This window comes from Danio rerio, chromosome 2 (genome assembly GCF_052040795.2).
Source record: "Danio rerio strain M-AB ecotype USA chromosome 2, GRCz13ab, whole genome shotgun sequence".
NCBI lineage: Eukaryota > Metazoa > Chordata > Actinopteri > Cypriniformes > Danionidae > Danio > Danio rerio.
Genome location: NC_141022.1, coordinates 10,505,001 through 10,529,119, shown reverse-complemented (window position 1 = coordinate 10,529,119; position 24,119 = coordinate 10,505,001). Strand labels below are relative to the sequence as shown.

The following is a 24,119-nucleotide window of genomic DNA, read 5'->3' as shown; positions in this document are numbered from 1 at the left end:
TTATACCAGGGGACTAATAATTCAGGAGGGCTTATAATATAAGGACTTGTTAATATACAATAGAATAAAGAAAGCCTTTATTCTGCATTTACACTGCATGTTTCAAGTGACACAGATCGGATATGGCCCATGTACATGTAAGCAGCAAAAAATCACATGGATTCCGATTTACTCAAATCAGATTCAGGCCTTGTTTACATGCGGAAATGTGTCCGATATGAATTGGATTTGTGTCCTCGTGTCTGCAATGTAAGCAGGTAGATCGGATTTTCATCTGTAAATGTGAGTCAGGCATCATCAAAAACCATAGCGAATGATGTCAACTTTCTAGGCCCTTATAATATAGGCTACCTTCATGGCTTTTGTTGGTTTATAAATGACATAGAATATAGCACACGCGCAAGATCAGATTTGCATCGGTATTAGCTGGCCGATACCCAATCCAGCAAAGAAATGTGGTATGGAACTGATATCCGATCCAAGTATCAGGATTGGTGCATAGTTCTTACTACCTTGTTTTTGTTACTGTTCACCAAATAATTCAATTTTTACAACCAGGACTTAATCTGAATTCAAATGTTGTTGTTTTTTAATGCAAAGCCTAAAAAATTATGCACAAACCACATCTGACTGCTGGAGATAACAGCATTCAAAAGAGAGAATCAACAAACGAATACAAAATTGATCCGTCATGCACTACAGAGTGTGCGTTTGTGTGCGCGCACATGTGTGTGCTTGTGCATGTGTGATTTGTGCGTGTGCTGTAGACCCCTCTCGGGTTTCCCTCACTATATTCATATTATTAAATTATTCATGTCCATCAGTGGCAGCTCTGAGCTGTTATAATGACATCAGCCTGCTCTCCGGGCTCTCTGACCGATGTTATCACATTAGATTGTCACTATCTGACCCCAGATGTAATTAAGAAACACGTCTTAGCATTTTTACTCTGACCTTTATCTGTCTGTTATGCCTTTTTTTTTTATAGGATAATACCATGATTGGTTTGGAAAGCGTGTTGCTATAGCAGTGTCAACATTGTTTCACAACCTTGTCAGCCTCTGTGTGTGTGATTTGAGCCAGCAGCTCACCCCCAAAAACCTGTTTTAAATGCTTCATTAGATTCGTGCTGATTTCTCTGGGGTTTGCTGGGCTTTTGCCCTGGGCTGAGTGAAGGGCCTGCAGGCTGCCCTTGCGCTGGATCAGTAATTAGGACTCTTAAATCGTCAAATGTTTCTCTTTCTTTGTCAGTCAAACCCTGTCTGATGCTTCCAGACGATCAAACATCTCTCCTTTGTTATCAGTAACTATGTTGTTGTGATTATAGTAATAGTAGGACATCTAAACAAAACCAGTGCTTCTAAAATGTTGCTTTCGTCATTATTAGTTTTGATACCTCAGCAAAAGCTAATGCTAATCATTCAAGATCCTTCTTTATTTACAAGTTTTAAATGTTAACCAGGTCATTTGATCAACAACATGACTTTGGAGTGTTTCTATGTTATGTTTTGTGCTTTTTGTATATTATTAACCACTTAAACTCTGCTGCTATTTGGGGATTTCCGCCTGGATTTTGCCTAACCAAATTTAAAAGCTTCCCAAATCCACATGCAGAGGTGTAAATGCAAAAATTTGGTTTCATTTTAAAGAAAACCCTTTGATTTTTCATAAAACACTATTGAAAGTGTTTAAAATAACTGTATATGTCGTCTGTGTTATGATAAACACCTAAAAAAAGAGGCGCTTTTTGTATTTTTTTTTTTTATAAACTCAAATTGGAAAGTGTACCTTTTAGGTTCTGTGTGGTCTAGCGTGCTGTAATTAATTTAGGTGGTTCCTGCACATGTCTGTAATCATAGGACAAAAGGAAAATGTCTCCACCATAATCTATGCAAAAGTTATTGCATTCCAACTGATGAGAGGTGCTGTACAAGACACAGAGACCGATCCTTGTTTACATATTTCACTATTCTTTTGTTTGATCAAACATAATTCACTGTGTTTGGACCACTTCAGACATATAAAAGGATTACTTACGCACATCACCTCAAAAACAGAGGAGAATGGCCCTGAAGCGCACAGCATAATGTAAGAGATGACAGCTGTCTGTGCTATCTGGGGCTGCTTATTGATCATAAATGTATTGTTTACATTTCTGCGCCATGGAAACACCACAATTCATTCAACAACTGTTTGGCATATGAATATAATTCAGTAAAAAGAATGCTAGAACTGTATGAGCACCGGAAAGAGCTTTCATTTGAGCTATAACTTGTACATGTGTCATATGAAAAAAATATGAAAATGAACCAATGTAAAATACCTAGCTCAGGCATCCAAAATACTGTGTATTTAAGTGTAAATAACTTTTATACAGTAGAATAAAAACCAAAGTGATGCATATGTGCATAAAATATAGATTCTACACTTTCAAACGACATCACTTACGGGGGTCTGGTGCAATGCTAGCCCTTTAAATCTGAAAGCGAAAGTCGATGACGGTAAGGCAAGGCAAGGCAAGTTTATTTATATAGCACATTTCATACACAATGGCAATTCAAAGTGCTTTACATAAACAAGAATAAAAGAAACAAGTAAAATAAAAATAAAAACAAATAATAAAAATGCGTCAAAACAAAACATAAAACCAGGTAAAATGTGATATAAAAGAATGAAGAAGAAGAGAAAAACATGATAGTGCAATCTGTCGGACGCAGCACAGTGCTCATTCAGTAAAGGCACAGCTAAACAGATGCGTTTTCAGTTTTGATTGAAAACGGTACCGGGTCCGCAGAGTTTAAGTGGTTAATTTTAAATTTGTTATTTAAAATTATTTGGTTATTTTTTTTAACCTGCTACTTTGATATAGCTTTTTCGTTTCGTTTGTACATTAGAATGTGTGCTTGCATGCGTGTAAATGTGGATGTATGTACAGTAGGGATGCTCATTTCGGTTCATTTTGCCAACTGACAACCGTTGTTCGCTAACCACATACTAACTTTTAACTGGTCAAATTAATATAAAAGTATTATTATATATATTTTTTATTGACATGTCTGTTTTATGCCTGACACATTGAATGTTACATTTTAAAATGCTGATTTATTTTAACATGCAAACATATAAACAACAGAACATCTTCACGCACATGCAGTGTTTCCAACAGCAAGGAAAAAAAGAATAAACTAAATAAAAAGAATAAAATAAATAGTCCTGCCCTAGACATTTTTCACTCTATATATATATATATATATATATATATATATTCACAAACATTATGTATAATTGTGTGTGTGTGTGTGCGTGCGTGCGTGTTTAATGATTGTTACCAAGGTGATTGACAAGTAAGGGCACAACAGTTTTAATGTTATTGGATAGTGAGTCACTAGTGTTTGGCCTAGTAAGATGAAGTTGAAGTGCCAACAATCCTGCAAGTATTTTAAAGCCGTATATTGAAAGATTATTTACTGTTTTCTATTGGTATAAACAAGTAAATTATCTTAAATAAGTAATAAATCAAATCCACAAGCGAGTTGTTTACTGACGAAATACTTTTCCATTATGTTATAATAAAGACCATAAGGGATAATTATACATTCTAAATGCACTGTAAGCTAGAAAGGACATTTGATTTGATCCATCATTTTTCTTTCTGGTGTAAATGAATGAGATTAGATGGTAATTATGACTGACATTTATGTGATTATCATTCAGTTGTTCTGTGTAAGCAGCTTTGACTTTTCTGCTTTGTCGCTCTCGATTCTTATCAGTCAAATTAGATCACTGCTTGCTTGTTCTTCATTCAAAGGTCTTTCGTTTTGCTTCTCCTCTAACTTTTTCATTAAGATAAAGGGATTAAGTAACATAATTTGTTTTCTCTCTTCCTTAATGCTTTCACTTAGTGGCTCAAAGCAAAGGTAAGTTCTAAAACCCACAATGCATTCTGTATTACTTTTTTTTCCCCCAGACAAGCATCAAATTCTGCACATTTAAAGTGTGTTTCTGTTATTTAATGTAGAAAAACAATTTTAGATCACAAACATCTTTTTTGTAACAAACTAGGACTATTATAAAATGGAGATTTAAGATTTCAGCACGCATCACATAAACCAACACATTCTCTCTTTTAATTTGTTCAATATTGAAGGATTCAAGCTGATTTGCATTTAGAATATTTAGATATTATCATATCATTAAAAGTTCTCTTGTAGCTTTGATAGATTTGGTTCGGTTCAATTAAATTGAACTCTGTTAGTGAGGTTTATTTGAAAAAGTTTAACACTGCAATCAATCAAAACTGAGAACAGTGAATGAGCTTTGCTACTGTTTGCCTGAAATAATAAACACAACATGGACCATGACATCTAAAAAAAAAAAAAAACAGGTCATGATATTGTAAGATCCAGCTATATAATAATAATGACATGAGTGCTTAAGCCAGGGGTGTCCAAACTCAGTGCTGGAGGGCCGGTGTCCTGCTGAGTTTAGCTCCAACCTGCTTTAACACACCTGTCGGGAAGTTTCTAGTGTCTAGTAAGCAGGGCTTTACATTAACTTTTTTAATCACCAGCCACTGTGGCTAGTTGTTTTCCAATGTTACTAGCCACAATTTTGTTGTTGGAAAATATATTTTATGTACATTATTTTGACGTTGACATGCTAAAATTACTTGATTTAATTTTTGTGTTATTTCCACACGCGTCCTCATTCATTTCACTTTTTGTGTGTCGAGTATGAGCTTGCTCAATTAGCATGAGCAAATGGGTCAAAGTTTCATAGTGTTATATTGCAATTAGTTTTTATTTTACAATATTTTTTTAGAGCTCAAAATTAACGATGTACCAAATTTATCTCTATAACCACACGAAACAATAATTATTTCTTAGTCACAAATTTTTAATGTGTCAAAACAAGGAAAATATAGATGTATACTTATTTTTTATTTAACAAAACAATTCTTAAAAAAGAAAGAAAAGCAATTGACTTTTAAAAAATAATTATTGTCATGTATCAAAAATAAGCACGGTAATCTGTCGTGGCAAAAGATCTCTCGGATCACCAGTTAACTACACATAAATGGAGAGTTAATCTCCCATTTAAGCAATGTTGTAAGAAAAATAATAATTAAACCATTTTAACAAAAATAAAAGCAAATAATACCGTAAGCAAATAAAGGCAGGTGAAACATACCGTCTGTTCAAAGTGAAAGCAACCGGTGCTGCTTATAAAAAGACACATTTTGAGCTCTTAAAAGCATCAGAACTGTGGAGACATGTCCATCACTTTTTGTCTAGTTTATTAGAAAGAGAACCGATGACAGTTGCGTTTACAGAACCTGTTCCAGACACGGTTGCTTCACGATTAGGGAGCGTGCACGCGTTTCAAGAAGTCGCGCGCACGCATCACATCAGCTGTTAGCGCGAGTGATCATCATCCTCTCATTCGGTATTCATTTGCTTTCTTCTGCTCGCGTGATCACAATTATTTTACTTCTCGATTTAAAATCACATTTGCACGCATATTGGGTCGTCCTTATATTGTCGAACCCTGCTCTCAGGAAAACTACAATTTAAAAATTATTTTCAACCAGCTAAAGTGGCTAGTGGAGGTGTCTGTCTGTCTGTGTTTATGTAAAGCCCTGCTAGTAAGAGCTCGATTAGCTGGTTCAGGTGTGTTTGATTAGGGTTGGAACTAAACTCTCCAGGACACCGGCCCTCCAGGACCAAGTTCGGACACCGCTGGCTTAAGCATACCAAATGTTTCCAAGTGTATTCTCATTGCAGCCTGTAGCAAGATGACATACTGGATCAGGTCCAATATGTAGTTGACGTGCATGTGTGGGCGGTTGTTGAATTGAAATGATAATTATTAATATTAATTATTAAATTACTCTTTACGTTGGGTGTTAACGTCTACACCTACCACAACCCTAAACCCAACTATCAGAGTAGCATGGGCTTTTCAAAATCTAATACATATTGCTATTGGACCTGATTCAGTACCTCACCGTGCTACAGACTGCGGTGAGGACATCTTGGATTTTTCTTAGACTTTGTTGCAGTGCTTAGGCCAATTTATACCTATTTGTTGAGGGCACATGCTAAGTCCAGGGGGGGTTTTGCAAAGTCGCATTCACCTTGTGGCGTAGTCTGTCGCATACCATGGTTGTAGCGAGTGCAGTGATATTATGCACCCCCTGAAAATAGTTCCCATCTAACATTGTAATATCATTACGCCTGCTGCAGATATGGTAGATATGGCAAAATGTTCCCTTTATTTTATGCCAGAATGAGAGTATAGTTCCAACACATTTTGCCGAATAGCAACTTTTCATTTTCTGTCCATCTTACAACACTTTAACTACAGAATATTCAAGCTTTAAATATGAATATAATCAAATTTTGATCGAGATGCTAATGGTTTAATCTGATTCAGTGATTTATGTTAGACTGAAAGCTGATTTATACTTCCGGGTTTCTTCCCACCGCAGCCTCGATTTCGCTTTTAAAAAATGGCTGCCGCGTGAAATCAGTGTATGACAAAATTACAGAATAAACACACATACAATGATTAACCTGTTTTTCTTCGTCATTTAAATTTAGCATCACAATGGACACATGTTTTGATTCAAGAAAATGTTCAATAATTATATATAATTATTAATAGGTAATAATATATATTATATATAATAATATTCCTCTCCCCAAAAGCCAGGAGTTCTCTTATTGGTCAGTTTATTTGGTGCATTTTGTATAGTCAATCAATTCAAGCATCTGTTAGAAATGTAAAATCCCTCATCTTAATCACAAGTTTCATCTCCCAAGTTTTTAAAGCAGTCCGAAACACAAGTAGTTAATAATGTCGTTGCTGTTTAGTATCAGTTAAAGCCTGAGCCGTGGAATGAAAAGGACATCCATGATGACAATGTTTCTATGCGCAATCCATGCCATTCGGTGCAGCATAGTGTAAATGCCTTATTTTGGTTTCCTTTCTCACAACATGTCAGTAGGCAGAGAGTAGGTGGTCCTTTATGACTTTGACATTCATCCATATGCGAATTAGCACTAAGAAAGCAATCAGATTTAGTGTTTTATTCTATTTTTGAAGACAAGGCTGTAGATTTGATCATATATTATATGTTTATCCATGGGCAAAATAATAGTTTACATACTAAACAAAAAGCAGTACATAATAATACATTCGATGGCAATAATTTTGTTTTCCCTGTATTTTAGCAAGGGAATAACCAACCGGCTCGGGGAGGTGGAGGAACATTATCCAGGACCAACCCACCAACACAGAAGCCCCCAAGTCCACCCATGGCAGGGAGAGGGACCCTGGGGTGAGTCACTTTTGATGCTGTTGTCATAGCATACCTCCCCCCTTACTAAAGATGTACTGATTTACACAATTTTGTTATCTGTTGTGACAATTATGGACCCTTTTCACATTTCCGGGTTTCTCAATAGCAGATGTTGTCATAGCTGGGTAAATTTAGAGTGCAGTGGATGGGAGAGCACAACATATCATTCTTTACTATCCTATTTGCTCAAATAAGAAAATAAAAACTCCACTATGGTGTTGTCAAGTCACTTTCAGAAAAAGGAAAAAATGTGTGAGACTGATATCGGCGGCCAAAAAGGAGAACAACGTCAGATTTACTGCTCTGTCCAGGGCCTCCCTTTCAGCCCTGGAGTTTCAAGCTCTACCACCTCGGTTAACAGCTGACTATATTAAAATAACCTCATTTCCAATTCAGTTTCTAATGACACTATCACGTCTTTTTCAAGGAAACAGCTGCTTTAGGACTTCAAGGGCTCTATTTTGACGGTCCATGCGCAGAGCGCAAAACGCAGGGCGCAAATGCTTTCAGGGTGTGTCAGAACGCATTTTTGCTAATTTACGGACGAGAAAATGCGCTTTGCGCCAAGGCGCATGGCTAAAAGGGTTGAATTTATTTTCTTAATGAGTTATAGGTGTGTTTTGAGAATAAACCAATTAGAGTCTCATCTCCCATTCCCTTTAAGACCCAGCTGCGTCGCGCCAAGAGCGCATTCGCTATTTACAGGACGCAAAGTAAGTGTAAGTGGAAAAAATGAGCATTTCACAAGCAAACAGTTAACAGTTTTTTTTTAACAGAAAACTGTTAAACAGAGCATCTACTGCGTGAGAATGAGAGAAATGATCTACTTTCACATTCGCTCTTGGATAGGGAAACCTTTACGCACAGACACCAATTAGCCTATAAATAATTAATTTCGTTTGTTAAGCGCAAAGATTTGTTTCAAAACTATTTCTAAATTCAGTTCTAATTTCTAGCAAACGAATAAATGAACAATAATAAGTGTGGTCAAAATACTGAGTTATTTCCAAATACACCTGCTATGCTCCATGTGGTCTAAAACCTGACAGGTGGGCAAATCTAAGCTTGTTTTTAATAAAACAAATATAAATATGGATATAATAATTAATACTGCTAATAATAATAACATTATACAAAAGCAAATTGTTATGAATGAACTGAAAAGGCCTCCCGAGATGAAGAAGACATAAAAGCAGTGATTTTTCATATTTATGTAGGCTAGAAAATAATATGTTTTGTAATATTTTAATCCTTTATATTTATATCCTATATATATATTCTTAATATTTAATTTTTCTCATATGTAAAGATATTTGCCTATTGCTCTCTTGTGCGTATTAAGCAGTGCGTAAGCGAGGCGTAACTCTGCGCCGGAGTTTAGACCGGGTGAGTTTTGGTCTAATGAAAAATCTATTATAGTTTCTCAAAATAGCAACGCGCCAGCGGTCCGCCTCAGAACGCCTTCCTTTTTTGACCAGAAAGCCTATGAGCGCACAAATGAGCACTAATGCATTTGCTGTTTAAACAGCGTAGCGCAACGCCTCAAAACCACTCTTGCGCCAAACTGAAACTACCAAAAGACTATTGCGCCGCGTCTTGCGCCACTTTGCCGGGTGTATGATAGGGCCCCAAATGTTTTTCATAAACATGAGAACATTAAACGGTTGCTAAATCTCCAACACTATTCTTTAAAACATCACAATGTCCTTTCCTGCAATATCTGAATATATATTCTGTGCAAAATTCTTTATAGATATCCAGTCCTTTGTAACGGTGGTCACACAAAAAATAAAATATGTACACCTACATAAGTAACCCAAACATATTATATGTCTTACCACTAAAAGGGTAAAAAAAACTACTCGGGTAAGAATCGAACCCTGGTCGGTGGCATCTTAATGCAATGTTCTGACCACTGGACCACAATGGCGCTGTTAGGTCGATGCATTTGGAACAAAGAATAAAACAAGTATTGCATTGTTATCTGCAAGACACTTTTTACCACAGTATTACTTTCGATTGATGGTTTAATCTTTTTCTCTGCTCTTTAGATTTCTAATCAAGTTATGTCAGATATCCGGATCTGGGACCCCTGAAATCTGATCCGGCACCTCATTTTATCGATCCTCCTCCTCAACCACCTTCCTCCCCCATCTGCTGTTCATTTTAACTTCCGCGACTCTCCAACCCTCTTCACTTTCGTCCATGACAACCAATAGCGTTATATTTGCTGCGAGAAAATAAGTAAAAAGAGCGGAGCTGCGGTAAAATAATATTAAGTAATAATAATAAGAGTGAGGTTGTGGTAAAATAAATAAATAAATAAATAAATGAAAAAAGTGTGCCTGCTGAGAGTGCAAACAGCTAGGGACACCGGCCCTGGTGGCTAAAAACTGGACCAGCCCACCGGGAATTCTCCCGGTCTTCCCAATTCGCCGAACCAGGCCTGGCTCTGTTCATACACACTGCATTACAAATGCTTCACACAAGTGGCAAAATGATGGTAAGATTTTGTAATTTGATGCAAAATATGATTTTATACATCCGTGAAGGCGTATAAATGTTTATACGTTTTATACTGATGACTATTAAACATGTCTTGTGAAAAGGGTCCATTGTATTATTATTGGTCTGGCATTTAATAACACAATCTTATTTATTAATTTTTTTACAAATGTGTGTTTGTTTCCCAGACGAAACACTCCATATAAGACTCTTGAGCCAGTCAAGCCTCCTGTGGTGCCTAATGACTACATGACCAGTCCAGCACGCCTGGGCAGCCAGAACAGCCCGGGACGCACAGCCTCACTCAACCAGAGACCCAGAACACACAGGTACAGCTCAAATATGCTTGCATTCACAAGACATTACTAGCCCATTAAAGGTTTGAGACACTGTCCTTATATTCTTTCATTTTTAATGAACAAATATAATATTTTTAGTATCTGATTAACTAAACAGCAATTTAGCACAATCTCATTAAAATACCAAAGGGGTTTAAAAGTGATCTACTGATAAATGCTATTGACCAGCGTGAATTAGCGAACCAAATGTTGTTCGTGTGAACTGTTCATCTGAGAATCCTGAAAACAAATGCTTACATAATGTGAGGCTAACTAAAAGCCTTTGCATAGGGCAGCAGCACAAATGGGGCATCAAGATGGAGAGAGATTTAACAAATTATGTACGAATTATTTTATTCAGACCAAGGTTAGACATTGTCAGGTTAAAATGTTATCAACATTGTTAGTCTTAACCTTTGAAAACTTGTTTTCTATTGGCAGTGAGCATTTTGCACACTGTTTATGTGCCCCTTGTTTTTTCAGGAGCGTTCTGAGCACCTGAAGCTGAAAAAAATCAACTCTGAGCTGAAAAGCACCCAATGTATTTCACTTTTTTTTCTCTATTGTCCAATGGAATGAATGTAGAGATGGTCAGCAAAACCAATTTAAGAACACTCTCACTAGACTAGATTTTGTGGTTGCTTAAAATGTGTAAACAATATAAATAAATAAATAAATCAAAATTCCTATATACAAAAATATTAGTGCTTTTTGGATAGGGCTTTTCAGAATAATTCTAGTTTTAAAGCAGATTTATTAAAGGTGCACATTATTGCATTACCTTCAAAATCTGAAATGTTATAAATAAAGTAAAAAACACTCTAACTACACTCAAGCTAATTACTTATTGCTTTAACAATTAAAGTTATTATATATTAACATAGTTAACCTGCAGTTATATATTATGTAGGTGATGTCTGATGCTGAGAGAGTGTGTTTGAACCTCTGACATTATCGGCAAAGCTGTTCTAGAGTTTAGAAGCCATATATGAGAACACTCGACCTCCTTTAGTGGACTTTGCCATTCTGGGTACTACCAGAAGAAGAGTTTTGAGATCTTAAAGAGTGGGTTGGATGTGGGTTGGAGTGGGTTGAGACTTGGTTAGGTAAAAAGAAGATAGACTATTTAAAGCTTTATAATCAGTATGAAACGTAACAGTCAGTGAAAGGAAGATCAAATTGGGGTGATATGATCATATTTTCTCGACCTGGTAAGAACTCTAAAAGAACAACTAAAACGACTTCCACCAAAACATGTTCTGTGTGATCAGAGCCTTATTAACAAGGATTGATTATTTATAAGGATGTCTTTACAGAATTTATTTTTAAAACACTGCCTTGACATATTATGCCACGTTGAGGTTGTCTCGAATGAAAAACTTATGTTATAACTGCACTACTTACATATAGGTTTAATCTGAAAGTTGTCTTCTCTTCACTCATAAACTTGATTCATCGCTGTCATTGCTCTCCCAGCAGGCTTGTTGTACTGAGTGATGAAAGGTAAAGGTGAATAAGGTTGCAAATAAAAGTAAAACCAGATTCATGTTACTATTGTTTTTACAGTGTCATAAACGACTTTATTGATGACCTGAATATTGCATGGCACTTTGGGAATGTATGAGAATAAATGTTTGTTTCTTTAATAGCTCTTTGTAATCTGGTTGTTTGTCTTTGTTCTCAGTGGCAGTAGTGGGGGCAGCGGCGGTCGGGAGAACAGCAGTAACAGTATGGGAATCCCTCTGGCCGTGCCTACACCCTCCCCTCCCAGTATGGCACCAGGTGACTTTTTGCAATTTTCACAGTGGCCATGTTAGACTTTATATACCTTTTTCTTGGAACGCAAAATTACCCATTATGCTTTGCGTGTATGCGCAAGGAAAATGCAAAGAACTTCCAGTCGGCAGCTGATGCGTGTAAACAGTCACATTTGGACAACTTTGAAACGATAGTTTTAATCTATTTTACCTGCTTTTATCCTCTTTGAACTAATACTGTTGTCCATCAGCACCATCTCCTGGACTGATCATTTAAAGAAATGCTATCTAATAGGATGGAAAACAGCTGCTGTGAGGCGTTTTCCCCTCATTGTCAGACGGCATCTTCTGCAGTTTAAATGAAACCTTGTCATCGCTAAAGTCAACATTTTCTCTTTATTTCAAATATATAACCAGCCCAAACAAATGTAGTTCACCAAAATGTCTGACACACACACACACACACGTAGCCTGTACTGTGCCACTGACACACTGATTTAATAACTGTGACAAAATTAAAAGTATAGGCTAGTGTCATTTCGAAATGACAGAAGAACACAAACCGTGGTAAAAACAACACACGAAATAAAACACAAACGGCTCGCGATTAGAATGAACAGCAAATCAGCCAGCAGAGTATCTCTCTCTCTCTCTCTCTCTCTCTCTCTCTCTCTCTCTATCTCTCTCTCCATCTCTCTCTCTCTTTCTCTCTCTCTCTCTCTCTCTCTCTCTCTCTGTGTGTGCGTGTGTGTGTGTTAATGAGCCGCTGAGCTAACAGCTGACAGGCCGGGAACACGCACACACACACACACACTGTATTTCTGACGGAAGACACGTGAACTAGGAGAACGTTTTTCTCGTATTTCTGACGCAGTTGAACCACATGTGACAGATTATAACGGCTTTAACAGACACATTTCTAAGTTGTGTGTCACAAAAACACTCTGTTATCCATTAAAAACGTTATTGAAACCTATTTTCGGAGCGCAAATAACCAGTTGTACAAGCTGTAAACGGAAGTTTTTAGCAATCTACCGGAAGACGCTGGTCGCTATGGCGCCCTCCATGCAGCAGCCATGAAAAAGGTCTATACCTACTTTATTTGGTGTGCCTGGGGCCGGGCTGATGTAACGGTAGATTTCTCAGTTTCAACATGATCTTATGTTGAAGCACTATCATTCCAAAGCTAAATTTCAAGAAGTTTACATTAAGTGGATGCATTGTTTGTTGTAAGCATTTAAAGACATTATTAGGTGTGTGGTCCGTCATAGTGCTTTATTGTTTTACATTTTGCTATAGCCTTATTCAACATATTACTTTAGTTATTTTCCTTAAAATTTTACAAACAACAGCCCATAATGACAACATAAAAGAAGTTTGTTTGAAATATTTCCCAATTTATTCTAATGTGTAAATATTTGCAGTGTCACGATAACTCCCTTAATGAGCTCAATGGAGGGTTCTTGTGGATCACTTAATGTTATCTCCCTGCCATCTTGATTCTGACTAACGTTAGCTTCTGCCTTTGTGAACGTAGATGCTTTTTATCTCCCCACAGGCTGAGGACTTTGAGTTTTTGACATTCTCCTAATCAAGTATCACTAAAATACCTGAAAAGTGTACATTTCCATTGGTTCGGAGTAAATAGCATCGCAGCAAACTGAAACGGAGCTCGCTATTAAGCTACCTTCTGTGGCATTGTGTTACATGACAGCAAATCTATCATAAATAATCACTTGTACATAAGCCAGTAGTGTTAAGTAACAAAATACAAATACTCAAATTACTGTAATTGGGTAGTTTTTGTGTACTTTTACTTGCCCTTGAGTACATTTTTAGTGCAGTATTGGTACTTTTACTCCACTACTTTCCTTTAACCTGCAGGCACTACCTTATTGTTTCCAGTCTATAGGGATTAGAAAAATCAGTCCTGTGATTCCTGTCCAATCAAATCGCTTATAGAAAGTAAATCACAGCATACTGAACTACCTTAAGACATGCAGCAAACTGTTTGGAAGTGTCCAAGAAGATGTCCAAAATCTTCACATATCATGGCCGAGAGAATGGTTTGACTGAATGTTAATGATGAGAGGATGACAGATGTTTTCTGTATAAATGCACTACAGAATGTTACGTTTACACACCCGCATCAGCCACATTCACAGCGTAATAATCACTACTCACGACTCTTGAGTACTTTTAAAAAGGCTACTTTTTACTCATACTTTGAGTAATATATACAACAGATACTTTTACTCTACTTGCACTACATATTCGGGCAAGTAATGCTACTTTTACTTGAATGGTACTTTTTCCACCACTGACAAGCATTCACTGCCCTTGCTCAATACTTTGTTGAAGCACCTTTGTCAACAGTTGCAGCCTTAAATCTTATGGAGAATGATGCTACAAGCCTGGTACACCTATTTGTAGGCAATCCCATTCTTCATCTCTCAAGCTCCAAAGAGTTGGATGAAGATGTGGATGTGTGTAGCCATTTTCAGATCTGTCCAAAGGTTTTCAATCAGGTTCAGATCTGAACTCTGGCTGGGACATTCGCAGAGTTGTGGTTTCATCACTCCACTGCTTAGGATTTTTTGTCCTATGGAAAAACAAACCTCCTGCCTCTCCGAGGTCCAGAGTATTCCTGAGCAAGGTTTCATCAAGTGCTTCTGTAAATTGCCGCATTTGTCTTAAAACCCATCACTGCCATTGAAAAGCACCCCCCTTAACATGATTTTTGTTTCACTGTATTGATGATATTGGCCAGGTGATGAACAGTTCCTGGTTTCTTCCATACGATAGCTGCTTTTCCACTATCATGCTGAAGCGGTCTAGGAACAGTCAGGTAGCCTACAGTTGTGTGTCCTAGTGAGCCAGGTACAGCATAGCACTTAAGAAATTTTCTCCGTCCTAAATTCTAGGCAGGGTAAGACAACCATGCTGAACTGGTAGAGAATGTGTGCACATAATGTCAACACTCTATAGCCTAGCTGTCATTGTCTGCAAAGTTGGCTAGGTGGAAGCGCCCTGTTTGTTTATATATTTATTTATTTATTGTTTGTTTGTTTGTTATTCAATAAAGTAAATATCAAGAAAAAATGAGTCCCAAAAACAGAAATATCCAATCATCCATATTGCTGTTTAAATGACATTACCTAGGCAACATCTGACGCATTTGTATTGCATTTCAAAGACTTCTGCTGCGTTCCAGTTCGCACACTATTAGTTTGATAATAGAATTAGTATGTCCCAAATCGTAGTATGTTGAAAAGAGTATGTCAAAGGATTCTGGATGGTTTACTATTTCACTCGTTGGACATAAATTTGATTAGAACTACAAATGCGAGTGAAAAGTGTAAATAAACTACAAACATGTTGGACGCACAAGACCAAACGTCAAGTAGAGAAGCTTCAGTAAAGATGTTTGTATGACGTTTAATCATTATCTAGCCAACTGAAAAAATATTTAAAAAACTATTTCTGTGTTTTATTTCATCTGCAACAACAATACTAAACTTATATAAAGACGCTTTTGGACATTAACTTCTGAATGCTGAATTATCCAACGATTTCTCTGCATGAAAGACTGGTGAATGGGAGATTAACCTGCTGCTGCTTCTCCAGTAAGGTAAGACATTAAATATGACAGAAATGTGGATAATGTGTGGATAATGGACAGGGCTCATAACAAGGCAACATAGCAATCAGTTAACGAGGGAGTAGTATGTGTCAAAGCTTGCATACTCTTCTGTTATACTCAAAAGTATATATTTTTCTTAAAAAAAAAAAAGTACTTTTAGGGCGTAGTGTAAGTATGCGAATTGGGACGCAGCACTACATTAACAGCACAACAGTGAAAAAGCAGTTTTCGGAGACAAAGAGAGCAAGTAGGACTCAAAGAGGCAGAGAAGATAGCCTCCAGAGGAGGAGAGGAGCAGAGCAGGAGAGAAGCAGACCAGGAAAAGAGTGTTTTACACCTATTTTGTATCTTTCTTGACCATGTGACTAAAGCCCAAATGCTGAGACATTCAAACTGACCAATCAACATGTGACCACATCGTAAAAGTCCACACACCAGGCCCTGATCTTATCAGTATCTGCCTTTGGAGTCAGTATGGACATTCTTGAGTCAAGAAGACGGTTTGTTATATAAACAAATGCATATGATAATTTAACCTCTTACATCAGTTTGTGGAAACATCTCAGCTATTTCTCAATATGCGTTCTTGCGTCCTCGTGTTCTCATGTAACGCCATCATCAGCTGGCAAAGTTCTGTTTCAATACTTAAGACTGCAAGAACAGAGGACATGTGAAAGTTTCCGGATGTGTTCTTTATATCGAGGACGCACCGATGCAGACTTGAGCATCGAACTGGCTCTAGAAGTCCCAGAAGTCATTGCGACTTGAGATGGGAAGCGCAGCATTTTATAAAGGTTTATTTACCTCAGGAGTTTCCCTAAATTAAACGGTGAATACAAACATTACCATGAAAATCTTAATAAAGGAATGAACATATTAAGGGTGTTTATTTGCTGAAATTCCTATTAAAATTTGTTGTATTTGCATTGTGCAACGTATATTTGTAAAGTCTTTATGCATAGTATATATTGTAAAAAATGGGTAAAACAATAAATCGTTTTATGAATGCTGTAATGTTTAAATAAATTTTCATTAAACACACGTGAAGGTCATACAACCATCAGGAAGAACACAGCATCTCATTTCTCACAGGACGTGTTCTCTGTTCTAGCGGTCTCCCGAGTTTGTTCTTCCGAGGACACTTGGCAAGACCGATCTTCACAAGAACGCAAGTCCGTTCTCTGCGTTCTTGGAATTGAGTAACAGCTCATGAATGGTCAGTGGAAACAGGACACACCTGAGCTCAATATTGAGTGTCATGGCATATGCTTTGAATTCTTTCATACATTTACAAAGATTTCAAGCAAACTTCTTTTTCATCCTTATTGTGTGGTATTGTTTGTAGAACTTTAAAGAAATTAATTGATTGAATTTGTTTTGCAATAAGGTTTTAACATTACAAACTGTGGAAAAAGTGAAGAGCTCAGATGTTCTGTGAGAAAAAAAATAAATGAACACTGATAGAATAATGGTGAATATAGCACTTCTGTACACAGCTTGCATCAAAATGCGAATATACAGACTATCAACTCCTTGTAATGTAATGTAATGTGTATTTATAGCGTATTTATTGTGTATGGCCATACACCCAAAGCGCTTCACAATCATGAGGGGGGTCTCTCACACCACCACCAGTGTGCAGCATCCACTTGGATGATGCGACGGTTGCCACAGGACATTGGCGCCAGTGCACGCATCACACACCAGCTATTGGTGGAGTGAAGAGACAGTGATAGAGCCAATTCGGTGGAAGGGGATGATTGGGAGGCCATGATCGTAAGGGCCGATAGAGGGATTTTGGCCAGGACACCGGGGTCACACTCCTGCTCTTTATGAGAAGTGCCATGGGATTTTTAATGAGCACAGAGAGTCAGGACCTCGGTTTAATGTCTCATCCGAAAGACGGCGCCCACTGACAGTTTAGTGTCCCCTTCACTTTTACTGGGGCATTAGGACTCACACAGACCCCAGGTTGAGCACCCCCTGCTGGCCTCACTAACACCACTTCCAACAGCAACCTAGTGTTCCCTAGTGGTCTCCCATCCAGGTACTGACCAGGCTCAGCCCTGCTTGGCTTCAGTGAGTAACCAGTCTTGGGCTGCAGGGTGTTATGGCTGTGTGTAGAAACAATCATCAACATGTTAAGCAAACTTAGTTGCAAATGATTACTTTGATTATGATTGTGTTTGGTTATCCCATCCACCCCTAATTCTGTCATGCCATCTATTCTTCATAATATCTATCTTTTTTTGTGGCTGTCTTTTTCCTCTGTCCTCTCTTCAGCAGTTCCTCCAGGTCCAGGTTTGGGCCCAATCCCGATGTCTCAGTTTGGAACGATTTCCCGGCAGATCTCCAGACACAATTCCTCCACCACTTCTTCTTCCGCCTCTATGGTGTCAGCCACCGGGACCTACCGCCGCGCCCCTGCCAGCTCCTCCCAGTTCTCTGTGCCTCAGCCCCATCTAAACGGGGGTCCCACATTCCCTCAGACCACAAGTGAGTTCAGGTTCATGATAGGGACTGACATTTAGTGCCTTCAAAAAGTATTTGGACACTTTGTATTTGCCACTGCAGTCACTGCAATATATATCAAAGTCAGTTGTGTATTCTCTTTTTAATAACACAGCCCTGCATCATATTTGCTGAAGGAAATCTAATATGTGTTTCTTGCTAATTTTGCAGTGGAGATTCTGTTTCCACTAACATCAGACATTCTTACAAAAATGTGCATTTTTGTAGTATTTTTGCTTTTAACAATCCATTTTAGGGTGAAAAGGTCTGAGCCAGCATATAACAGAGATTTTTTTATATGACATTACTTTGTGCCTAATCCTGATTTCAAAGGTTAAATAATGGCCAGTTACGAAAGAACATGCTGTGTTAACCAAGATATTGGTTTGACATCTCTAGTTTTATCTTAGGGTGCTTTCACACCTACACTTTTGTTTTGGAACGTATCTCGTTTGCCCAGTTAGCGCGGTTCGTTTGGCATATGTGAACAGGGCAATCGCGCTCTGTTCCGCGCCAAAGTAATCGCTCCGAGATCGCTTGAGTGAGGTGGTCTCGGCTCGATTGAAACAAACCCTGGAGCGGTTCGATTGTAGTGAGAAAGCGATTCGATCCGAGCGCGGTTACATCACAGTGTTTTATGGATATGTAATAGGCTTACGGCTAAATGAAGAGAGAATTATGAGTATGGCGGGAAGTTTCGCGAGTCTCCGGATGCCCGCAAACGAGTGATGATCTCCCAGTAATCTCGCGTCTCCCTCCCAGTCCTCAAATAGGCATGGTCGCGCACCCTTCTCACCCATCCCCACCGCGTCTCTTCTCAGACACGTCGCGCGCGTGCACCCTGTCAATCACCACCAAACCACCACCTCTCCTGACAGCTGAGCGGGATGCTGCAAAATAAACCCTGACACTCTGACCAATGTTAGGAGAGTTTACTCGCACGTGACTTGATTTAGCTCTTTTGGTCCGATTAGAAACTTTGCAGTCTGAAAGCAAACCGCTCCAAGAGCAAAGAGCAACAATGTAACATTTGTAATCTCTGTTTCGGAACAACTGAATCGATTCACAGGTGTGAAAGCACCTTTAATGTTAAGGAGTCACTTATGTGTCTTAAATCCCAGGATGTATCCCAAGACTCTGGGCCCTATCATATACCCGGCGCTATAAGGCGCAAGACATGTTTGGCCCGAGGTGCTGCTATTTTCAGACCAGCGTAACCTTAATTTTCCCATTTTCCGCCACGTTGTTTAAATAGGAAATACATATGTGCCACTGTGTGGACTCATGGGTGTTCTGGTCTAGAATAGAGGTTTGTTTAGGTGCTTTGTTGGCGCATTGCTATTTCGAGGAACTAAAATAGACTGGGCAATAGAGCAGCTGAAAGCAGGCAGAGGATGTTAGTTGTGCTCCTCGCTTACAGATTGCTGGATACACACAGGATGTACAGCAATACGCAAATATCTTTACAAATGAAAAAGAATTAAAGGATTTAAATATTACAAAAATTTATATTTTTTTATTTGCCCTTATCTCATGGGGGGCATTTTTCAGTTTATTTTTGACAACTTGCTTTTGTATAATGTTATTATCATTAGTAGTATTATTTATTATATGCATATTTATAGTTGTTTATAGTTTATAGTCGTTTTTATTAAAAACAAGCTTAGATTTGTCAGGTTTTAGACTATGAGGGTCTATTTGACGTGTGTTTGCAGTTTTTGACCACACTTCGTTATTATTGTTCATTTATTCTTTTGCTAGAAATTAGAACGGAATTTAGAAATAGTTTTTAAACCAATCTTTGCACTTAACAAACAAAATTAAATATGTAGGCGATTGGATACAACACCGTTTCCTTATCCTTGAAAGAGAAAGTAAAGAGGCTGATTGGAGGAGGCTCGTTCTTTATCCTTGCGCTGCAGATGCTCTGTTTAACTGTTTTCTCTCTAGTGAAGCATTCAGTTTTTCCACTTACAAAGTCTACCATGTAAATAGCAAATGTGCCATGGTGCGACGCAACTGACTCTTAAAGGGAATGGGAGATGAGACTCTCAAAACACACCCATAACTTAAGACAATAAGCTTACCCTTATCACACCATGCTTTTGCGCCCTATGCTTTAGACTTTGTGCCTAGATCGTTAAAATAGAGCCCTCTTTGGTACTTCTTACTGTAAGTTTGATATTTCGGCTATAATTCTGTCAGTTTATCAAAAATTTCAGGCAGCAAATGTTGTTAGGACATTTTTTGATGACTGTAGTGACATGGCATCTTCCTTTTTACTACTAGGCCAAAAATCATCTGACTTGAGTAAAGTCACTGTGGTGTAGTGTGAATGAATCATAGTCAAACAATCCTGTAAGAAATTCCAGAATCATATATTATCTCACTATATTCTGGATCTTTATTTTCTAGAATGAATTCTGTTGTACTGTTTTTTCCCCTAAAAATCAATTAATAGATACTGGAATCTTGAAAAAATCTTGAAAAAAATGTTTATTAGATTTTAAGAAAATGAATTATTTTTTACATTTTTGTTATACTTTTAATGAAAAAATGAAAGTGTAATTTTTTTATTAGTTTGTATTATTTTGTAATTAAATGTGACCACCAAAAGTCGAAAGTGTCAGCTTTTGGAAATGATCATTGATATATGGCTTGTTGTGATAACATTTGGCCGAGATTCAACTAGTTGAATATCTGGAATCCAATTGTTCCAAAAAAACTTAATATTGAGAAAATCACAATTAAAGTTGTTAAAGAGTGCTTGTTGGGAGCACTGTCCAAAGAAATGTTTAATGAAGAAACAAGATTTGTCCTAAAGATATTATTACTGGGTGCAAAAAAATGCTAACAGTACATTCTATGGAAGAAAGTTCTCCAAAGTTTGCTAAGTGGATTCAGAGACTTAAACCAGCCTGTATAGTAGAAAAAAAGACTGCATGTCTACAAATGAAGACTGATATTTTTCTGAAGAGGTGGAAAAGTATTATGACATATTTAGATATGTATATATCATCACTGTAATTTGATGCAACTACAATGCAACACAATATAGTTTTATGTACAAATGTATCCCCTATAAAGTAGTCTGCAATACTTTTGATTTTTATTATTTTCTTTTAACTTATTTTTGTTTTTTAATAATAATTTCATTATGATTATTTTATGTATCCCCTCGTGTGTAAGGGGTAAATTTGTTGGGGAAGGGGCTGTTTTGTAAAAAAAAAAAAAAAAAAAAAAAAAAAAAAAAAATATATATATATATATATATATATATATATATATATATATATATATATATATATATATATATATATACATATATATACATATATATTGATAAATCTTAAATAAAAAGTAAAAAAAAAAAATAAAGTTGCTGAATAAATTCTTAGCAATTCATGTTACTAAACAAATATATAGTTATTACTGTATGTTCAGTTTTATTATACTTATGCGAGGAAATTTATTAAGTGCCTTAAATTGAAAACAATATTTACATAATATTCTAATAATTGTTTGCTTAAAATTACGATCAATAATTTCGACACATACAATGTATTTTTGGCTTTTTCCACAAATATACTCATGGAACAAAGAACAGGCTCAGATATTATAATAATTATAATGTATTTAATTTCATGAATAAGTCTAATAATAATACAGTCATTTACAAAAAAGAAGTCATTTCTGATTTGGTTTTCTGCTACAGTATATCCTGAGTTTTCAATTCAAATCATGACAGACCTGATCCCAAACCATCAGTTTCATGTATTATTATACCTTTATTTTATATTACTTGAAGATCTATACATTGCTTTATTGTATTAAGTAATTAAAGTAAATTGTTGTTTCTTTTCAAGATGCAGGGCTGTGTAAGAAAATACATAGGAACTGAAGTAACTGAAGAACTTCCTGTTTTCTGCTATTCAGTCTCTTCATGTTATAATATGACTGCGCAACTCTTTAGGCTTGTTTTTTTTCTCTGTTATCTTCTGTCCGGCTGGCTGGATGTGTATGCATTTCTATCTGTGCTCCATGTGTTTCCAGTGACTGTCGCTCCACCGCCGCCTCCAGTGGTGCAGCTGACGCCCCAGATTCCCCTCACTGGCTTCGTGGCCAGAGTTCAGGAGAACAGTGAGTAGTGGACATTTTAGCATGGTTTTTATTCTGTCACTTCAGGGATGAACTTAAAGGAGAATGACTCACAATTTACTTATGGAAGCCAATAGTGACTCGCATGCCAACATTTTTCAAAATATCTTCTTTTGTTTTCACCTGAATTTAAATTAAACTTTGAGTTCAAAAGATTTGGTCATGATGGAAAACATTATTAAAAAGTAATTTTAATGTGTAATTATATTCTAAAAATATTTAAAATAGTTGGAATAATATGCATATTTTTTATTTCTCATAAAAATCTTACTGGGAATTTTAGAATTACATTAAAATCATCTTTCTTAGGGATGGCAATGTGTGCCGTACGTTTAAAAATAAACTAAGTAAGGTAGTTGTAAAGAGTTTTTGATTTTATAATGAAAGATGATGTCGTAGTGAGGGTTTCACCCACTTCATGTTTTCGTCCAGTAACAGACAGTCCATCTCCACCACCGCCGCCTCTTCCTGAAGACACGCCCCTGTTCGAGGAAGCAGCCCCGCCCCCTCCACCCCCACCTGTGGATTACGATGAAGAAGATGCAGCTCTGGTGCATTACAATGACCCCTATGCTGATGGAGACCCTCACTGGGCCCCAAAATCCTACATAGAAAAGGGTAAGAGCAAACACTTTAAAACCACCGTATGATTTGTGGAGAGTTTTTATAAATAATTTAGTTTTACTTATTATAGTACGTAATATAGTTATATTTTATAATAATATACTATATTATACAGTAAAATACAATCGTTTTTTAGATTATCTAGCTGTCTTATTCTTGGACTGACAAAAAACATGGATGGACATATAGATGGGTAGATTGAAAGTTGGATTGATTCAGTGGATTGAGGAGAAGATTGGTAAATTGGTTGTTAGATGGATAAGTGGGTAGACTGAAGGATGGATGGATGGGCGGATAGGTAAGTAGTTGTATAGGTAGATGGATAATTGGTAGGTATGTGGAAGGATGGACGGACTGTCAGATGGATGGATGGATGGATGGATAGATAGATGGTAGACGGACAGATAGACGGTTGAAGGACAGATGGATGGGTAGATTACAATATGGATAGATTGGTGGTAGTATGGATTGATAGACTTGCAAGTGGAAAGGAAGATGGGTAAACTTATGGGCAACTAGAACTAGACTGATGAGTGGATAAACAGCTGGATATATAGGTGGAGAGAAAGATAAACAGAGATAGATGAATAGATTGCTATATGGATGGATAGATGTTAGATTGATGGTAGGTGGACTGATAGATGAGTAGAAGGACAGAAAGACCGGTATATTGCTATGTGGATAGATTGGTAAAATTATGGATAGATAGATGGGTAAATTTATGGGTGGCAAGGTAGACTGATGGATGGATAAATGGATAGATAGATAGATAGATAGATAGATAGATAGATAGATAGATAGATAGATAGATAGATAGATAGATAGATAGATAGATAGATAGATAGATAGATAGATAGATAGATGGGCAAAAAGATATATGAGTAGTTTGCAATATGGATTGATTGGTAGATGGATGGATTTAGGATAGATAGACTTGTAAGTGAATTGGAAGATGGATGGATGGATGGATGGATGGATAGTCTTACTAAGACATAGAAGCAGAATTAAATGGAATGACGTATGTATAGATAGATGGAATGGCACAGACAGACAGGCAGACATGGATGATAGAGTGATGGATGGATGGGTTAAAGGATAGATGGGCATAGATAGATGAATGAATGGTTGGTAGGCAGGCAGGTAGGTGGATTGATGGGTTGGTAGGTAGGTAGGTAGGTGGATGGATAGATGGGATGGTAGGTAGATACCTGTAGGTAGAT

General features: G+C 37.1%; 1 protein-coding gene across 16 annotated transcripts in view; it reads left to right on the top strand.

Moving 5' to 3' along the window:
• The window catches only part of abi1b (abl interactor 1b), a 56,132-nt gene that overhangs the window by 27,207 nt on the left and 4,806 nt on the right, over window positions 1-24,119 (top strand). For 8 of the 16 annotated variants that reach the window (XR_015477950.1, XR_015477949.1, XR_015477948.1 and 5 more), the window contains 6 exon segments: window positions 7,236-7,342; window positions 10,057-10,197; window positions 11,891-11,988; window positions 17,890-18,102; window positions 22,171-22,257; window positions 22,708-22,893. Coding sequence is in view for 6 of the 16 variants with exons in the window: in NM_001076707.2 (NP_001070175.2) it covers window positions 7,236-7,342; window positions 10,057-10,197; window positions 11,891-11,988; window positions 17,890-18,102; window positions 22,171-22,257; window positions 22,708-22,893 (832 nt within the window). In the remaining 10 variants the exon portion in view is untranslated. 16 annotated transcript variants of the gene reach the window in all.